General features: G+C 38.0%; 1 protein-coding gene across 1 annotated transcript; it reads left to right on the top strand.

The window, feature by feature from the left end:
• The first annotated feature begins 1,776 nt into the window (after positions 1 to 1,776).
• LOC122000115 (protein NEDD1-like) lies at positions 1,777 to 3,922 on the top strand. Its single transcript, XM_042554651.1, has 5 exons — positions 1,777 to 1,970; positions 2,895 to 3,152; positions 3,249 to 3,353; positions 3,461 to 3,526; positions 3,668 to 3,922. The coding sequence occupies exons 1-5, from the start codon at positions 1,797 to 1,799 to the stop codon at positions 3,914 to 3,916; spliced, it is 852 nt and encodes a 283-aa protein (XP_042410585.1). The 5' UTR covers positions 1,777 to 1,796; the 3' UTR covers positions 3,917 to 3,922.
• Positions 3,923 to 6,726: the final 2,804 nt, after the last annotated feature.

A 6,726-nucleotide genomic window follows, 5' to 3' on the forward strand; every position in this document is an offset into this window, starting at 1 on the left:
CTGCACACTGTGAAGTTCCCTCCAAACCTAAATCTTTATCCCGCCCCTTCCTCCGCGCGACCATCTCTCTCGCGTAAACCTAAACCGAGACATCTCTCTCAGCCTAAACCTAAACCTCCGACCATCTCTCTCAGCCTCATCTCCCTCTTCCCCCTTCCTAGATCCTTTCCCGATCAGGATCAAGACACGACGAACTTGCTTCTCCGTCCAACCACACCGCATCTCCTCCAACTCCTCCATTTGGTTGAGAAGAGGAGGCCTTCTTCGCATTCCGGTAGTCCATACTTTATCTTTTCCTTTCTACTTCCTCCTGTTTTTGTGTACAGTTCTGCTCCCTTCCCATGAGGTTGCTTTCCTCTCGGAGTTGCCCAACCTCGCCACTATCTCCTTTGAGGAAGGCTACACCCAACTGTTCGAAGACTCCAACCTCATGCTTCACGGCGACGGCCGGACTGTCCACCTCTCACTCGACCAACGAATAGGTTCTGTTAAAAGATTTTTTTTTTTAAAAGAAAGGGGCATCTTTGAACCTACCTTGTTCTGTGATCAGGTGCTGCATTTGCGTCGCAAGATCTCTACCTCCATGGATTCTTTAGTGCCTCCATTAAACTGCCCTCTGATTACGTGGCTGGAGTGGTGGTTGCTTTCTATGTATGCTTCTTTACTCTCGAGTTTAGATTTTGCAGCACTTTCCTTTACCTGTTTGAAAGAAGAAGAAGAAGAAGAAGAAGGAGGAGGAGGAGGAGGAAAAAACAAAAACAATCTCTCCTCCGCCGCGATGGGCTCTGCAACGGTCCTCGCATCACTCTGCAATGGGGGCGCCGCAAGCGCCTCCGCCGCATCAAGGTCAGGGACAAAGGATCAGCCGTAAAATCTGGCGTCCGGAGGGGAATCGCGTCTCGGAATGTCCGCCGCATCGCAGATCAAGAGTCCCCCCTGCACCCGCCTCTTTATCCCCTCAGGTAATAGATCGGAGGTTGATCCGGAAAAGTTAGGGTTTGATCTAGTTTGAGGTGTCGGCGGTGAGATATGGAAGTAACCACTGCTCGGATTTATCCACAGGAGGTCGGAATCGGCCGGGAGCGAGAACCATAACTCCTGATCTGTCTCGTCGTCGCCGGATAAGGATGACCGTTGCTACACGACCAGGGGATCGGCGGTGTTGGTATGCGAGGGCGAGAACGCCGACGAAAGAACCTCGGCAGCCTCTCTACCTCGATTCTTCGTTTCACTGTCGAACAAGGAGAAGGAGGAGGACTTCATGGTGATGAAGGGGTGCAAGCTGCCGCAGCGACCCAAGAAGAGATCCAAATTCGTCCAAAAATGCATACTCGTACGCTTCCATTCCCTCCAAAAATCTGATTTTTAAGATCAAACAGTCGAAAAAACTAATTTTTTCCTCTAATTTCTTTGACAAACTCGATCTAGTTGGTGAGTCCTGGAGCATGGCTGTCAGATCTCTCACAGGAGAGGTATGTAGTCAGGGAGAAGAAGGGATCAAGAAAGGTAGAAATTCTCTCTCTACCTTCGACTAATTTGCTCGTCTCGTTCCTGCATCCCATTCACATCTCATGTTCTTTTGTTTCCTGTTCCATAATTCGCAGAGGAGAAGAGGATTAAAGGCCATGTCCATGGAGAGTGATTCAGAATGAAGCAAAAGGGAGAGGTAATACTAATTGCTATCATTGATTATGATCGAATTGGAATTTTTCCGTCAGAATTTAATTTTCCCATGACTCATCATTCAAATTTATTTTGTATCTTGTATAACTTAGTTAATTTTGTTAATCCAGCGGATGGTGGCTGACTTTTACGGTGGGAAAATCTTACTAAAGGTTAATCTTTATGTTCGTGCAGACCTAGTGGTTGCTAGTGCTGGTGACGATAAAAAGATATCACTTTGGAATAAAAATGGCCAAAGTATGGGATCCTTTCCTTCTCACGGCAGCGACCTTGCTGATGACATTGAGGTAGCTCATTGTTTGCTCATTAATTTGTTCTATTGTGATCAATACATCTGGTTTTCTGGAAATTTACAGATGCTCGGATGCCATTCAAATCATTGCCTGCATTTTTTTCCCCCTGTCTCTCTGTCTCTCTTGGAAGAAAAGCACTGGAACTGTTGGCACGATAGAAATTGCCACCTTCTTGCTATGTTGTGTCTGGGTATTTTCTTCCATCAATATTTTCTTCGAACAATGGTGATTGTTCGTTTGACTCCCTTATGAATTTTAGCATACATGTTGAACAAATAAGAAGAAAATAGCTAGCATATCTCTTTTGCTAGGTAGGTTATTTCTTTTCATCTAATTGTACAGCAATGTCTGCCAATATAGCAAAGTCTGACTTTGACTTTTACAGTTGATGACTTTGCAAAAATTGCTTATTCTGATGTTACACATTGAAGAAATAAGAGACTTAAAAGCTAGATTTTCTCCTTTTCCAGGTAGTTTTTTTTTCTTTGCGTTTGAGTGCAGAGCATGGAAAATGTTGCTTGTAAACATAGAATGAGTACAGCTTGATTATTCTGCAAGTTTTCACTTGATGGTAAAAATTAAGAGAAATTTTATGACTGTGCCGTGTTTCGATATTTGCAATTGTAATAATATGAATCCTTTACGTTATTTTTGTATGTTTCATTGTAATGCTAAGTACCGCTCCTGAGCCTTGTTTCCCCTTGTTGTGATTAGGGACAAATTAGTGCATACTCGCAGTCTGGGTGACTATACCTGTATTTTTTTAGTAAGCTTACCGATTCTGATTGATGCCTAACAGGACCTAAATGACAATATGGCCATGGGTTTAAGTAATAAAAACACTTCTTATCTGTGTAATTATGAGTGCATAATATATCAAACATTTTAAAGATTTTTTTACTTTTCTCTATTTTGTAGGAATCCATAAATTGTATCAGCTTTAGTAATAAAAGTTCTAGATATCTTTGCTCTGGAGGAAGTGGGCATATTGTCAAAATATGGGACCTGCAGAGGAAAAGGTGCATCAAACGGTTGAGTGGTCATATTGACACAATTACAGGTGTAATGTACAACTGCAAAGATGAACATTTAGCATCCATCAACGAGAAGGGGGATCTCATACTTCATTATCTTGCTTCCGGAACACGGGCTGAACTCAAGGATCCAAATGGGCAGGTTATTGGCTGTCAAATATTTTGAAAATTCCAAACTTTCGCTCTACTAACATCTTTTTTGGTTTAACATGAATCTGTATCGGTGATGCGATTTCAGGTACTAAGAGTACTTGATTATTCTCGATTTAGTCGACATCTTTTGTCAACAGCTGGGGATGATGGATCTGTTCATATTTGGGATACAACTGGTCGCAGACCAAAGGTTAGTAAAATAATATTTCTTAATCTGCTAAAATGAAGGAGAAATTGTATTTGTTCCCTGCATTCACTAAAAAATTGATCTCCATTCACTCTGGCTCTTGGTGTCAGGTTTCTTGGTTGAAACAGCATTCTGCCCCAACAACTGGTATTTGCTTCTCTCCATCAAGTGACAAGGTATTATCTTCCTAGGAATCTATTAAATGATTTGGATTTCTGGTGGATAATTATACATGGTTTGGCTAGTTTTGTTGGATGGGAGGTGCTTGTTCTATAGAAAATCAATGGCCATTATATCCTGACTTGTTTTCCCTGTAGATTATTGTTACAGTTGGTCTTGATAAAAAGTTGTATATGTTTGATTCTGGAACAAAAAGACCCTCATATTGCATGCCTTTTGAGGCACCCTTCTCATCGCTGGCATACTGTGATGATGGTAATCTATTGGCTGCTGGGACAAATAATGGACGTGTAGTATTCTATGATGTTCGAGGGAAACCTCAACCTTTCACAGTTCTTCGTGCATACAGTAGTTCAGAGGTAAGATATCTTATCTGCCAAGAATAGCATGTATTTCATAGTCATCTTGATTCTTTTTTTCACTGCTTCATTAAATAGTCTATTTATATGCTGATGATAGCATGCCTTTCATAGTCATGTTTGTTCTTTTTATGCTAAACAATCCTGTCAGGTCATGCAGAACATGCAAGCATATAGATGCTGCAAAGGTTTTTATTAGTTTATTTGATCTCATATGATAGATTTAGATTCAATTTCATCAAGTAATCTGAGAAAATCACACGTTTGGGTTTTAGATTATTAGATCACAGGCAGTGCACATAGATAAAAAAAATCTATCTTTTTAAATAAAGATTGATTGAAAATTACATCTGTGCTAGTTTATTGATACCTGTTATGATGCTTGATTAGCCTTGTGAAACAAATTATAAGTGAGAACAGATACAATATATTTCTGTGATATTTAAAGAAGTGTTTTCACTGTGATTTTGGGTATTCATCAAAAGTTTAATAAATAAAGAAATCATTTTTTTCCCCGTCTCTCTGGTTTACATCTTTTCTTCAGTTCAACCACTGTTAATGATTATTCTAGAGTGACCTGCGTGTCTTTGGTTTACATCTCTGATTCAATTCAATAATTGTTAGTGAATTGATTTCTACTAGATGATTGCTCTGCAACCACAGTATGTCTTTTCTGTAAGTCTTATGCATGTCTCACCTTGGGTGTTGTTTCCCACAGTTCTAAAACACAACTAATTTACTTGATGTATTCATGAGAAGGAAAAATACAACTGAGTTCTAAAGCAATTGATGCTTCTGTTAAAGTTGCAAAAGAATTACTAAAATTTGATGATGTTCTTGGCAGACTAATAGCATGTGTGAACAATTTGAATACCACTGCTTTATATGTTAATAAATTTGAAGAAATATAACCACGGCTGGCTATACATAGTATAATCTCATCTTTTGCTATTTGATGTTTTCCTTCAAATATGTCCTAAGCATTTATTTATTTCGGCTTGAACCTACAAACATTGTTTATGTCCTACAAACATACATTCAACAATGGTAGAAGATTTTATAGAAGTTGACTAAAAATGACAACACTGCTCCCTGCAATTAAAAGCTTCATCAGAGGTAGCTTTGCTCTTCTATGCTTCACTGGATTTGTTGTGTAGTCATATTTCTTTGTTCAACCATTATCATGCCTAGTAAGTTGTTGTATTATGCCTAGTAAGTTGTTGAATGATGCCTACTAATATATTATTTATGTGTTTTTACAGTTTACAAATCTCAAGTACTCCATAGTTGAAATTGATAAAGTGCGGTTCGAGTGGGCTGAATGCATGCTAGATTACATTTGAAGTGTGGTTCTACCTTGATGTGTTGTTAAAAGAATGTTCTACCTTGATGTTGATATCTATTAGCTAGCTTTTGATGTAAAAAGAATGTTTAGGTATTTTATGGATACTGTTGTAAGAAGATTATTTATATAATTTGTGAATATTTGTGTATTTTATGGATATTGTTGAATGAAGAATATTTGTATAATTTGTGAATATTTGTGTATTTTTTTTATTATTGTCGATTTTTCATTGTTTCGGAAATTAAATTTGTGCTGTTAAAAAATATACATATTACATCGGTTTTCCACCGTTGCAAAACTGGTGTTGTTAAATAATATTACATCGGTCATTTACCGCTGTCAAAACTGGTGTTATTAACATACAATATTACATCGGTTTTACACCGTTGATGAAACGGTGTCGTTAAGTGATACTACACCGGTTAATAACCGATTCGAAGACCGGTGTCGTTAAGTGATACTACACCGGTTTTAACCCGATGTCTAAAATGGCAGACTTTTAACATCGGCTTCATAGACATCGGTCGAAAATGAAATAGACACCGGTGGAAAACCGATGTCTATGAGGGTTTTTGTTGTAGTGGGGCTACGATACTCTATGTACAAATTTTTCTTTTTAAAATAGCGGAAGACTTAAAATAATTTTCTTAGTTTAATAAAAACTTTTCTTTTGTTTTTCTTTTCATCAAATCTGAACTACACTATCATGGCATCAATAACATGATATCAAAATTAGTAGAAACATAACATCAAGTCACACATACGGTACTACAATTCACGATACCAAAGCATAGTTCTTTAAAAGTTTTTAAAGCATGTTCTTATTTGGTTGCCTAGCCACTTCCACACACATCTCCTTGCCTCTCCTGTTGCTCCTTTAGCTCATCCAGCTTTTTCCTTTATCTGTGGTACAAGGAAAGTAAGCTATGAGCACTCATGGCTCAGTAAGTTCCTTTCCTACTCACTAAAACCAAAAATCATCACATGATCAAAGAATGTCTCAACATAACATGATCTCAACTAGTCATGGCATAACATATCATACTCTTTAAGCATATCATGCAACATAACAAAATCATAACTAGTCATGGCATATCATCTCTTAAAGCATAGCATGGAACATAACATAATCATATCTAATCATGGCATATCATAGTATCATCATAAGGTGGCATGGCATATCAAGCTCTTAAAGCATAGCATGAAACATAACATAATCGTATCTAATCATGGCATATCATAAATCATAGCATCATCACAACATGATCATAAGGTATATGCAATATGATTTTGAAAACATGTATCCGAAAAACATGTGTATGTCTCATGATCTTTAAAACCATTTCTTCTTACATATATACTTGAACATAATATCAACATAATTAGGGCCCCGGCTTGTACCACACATAGATAAATCACGTAGATATGCGCGCTTCCTAAGTATATCCAAGGTAGCAAGTCTTGAATCATACTAGGAACTAGATCTGGATCA

Source organism: Zingiber officinale, chromosome 7A, assembly GCF_018446385.1.
Source record: "Zingiber officinale cultivar Zhangliang chromosome 7A, Zo_v1.1, whole genome shotgun sequence".
Lineage (NCBI taxonomy): Eukaryota > Viridiplantae > Streptophyta > Magnoliopsida > Zingiberales > Zingiberaceae > Zingiber > Zingiber officinale.

What these genes read in the sequence shown, in the direction of transcription:
- LOC122000115 (XM_042554651.1), top strand. Translation starts at nt 1,797, where the DNA reads ATGGTGGCTGACTTTTACGGTGGGAAAATCTTACTAAAGGTTAATCTT. An exon ending in CAACTGGTCGCAGACCAAAG is followed by an intron (nt 3,354 to 3,460) that starts GTTAGTAAAATA and finishes TCTTGGTGTCAG; the next exon opens with GTTTCTTGGTTGAAACAGCA. An exon ending in TCTCTCCATCAAGTGACAAG is followed by an intron (nt 3,527 to 3,667) that starts GTATTATCTTCC and finishes TTTTCCCTGTAG; the next exon opens with ATTATTGTTACAGTTGGTCT.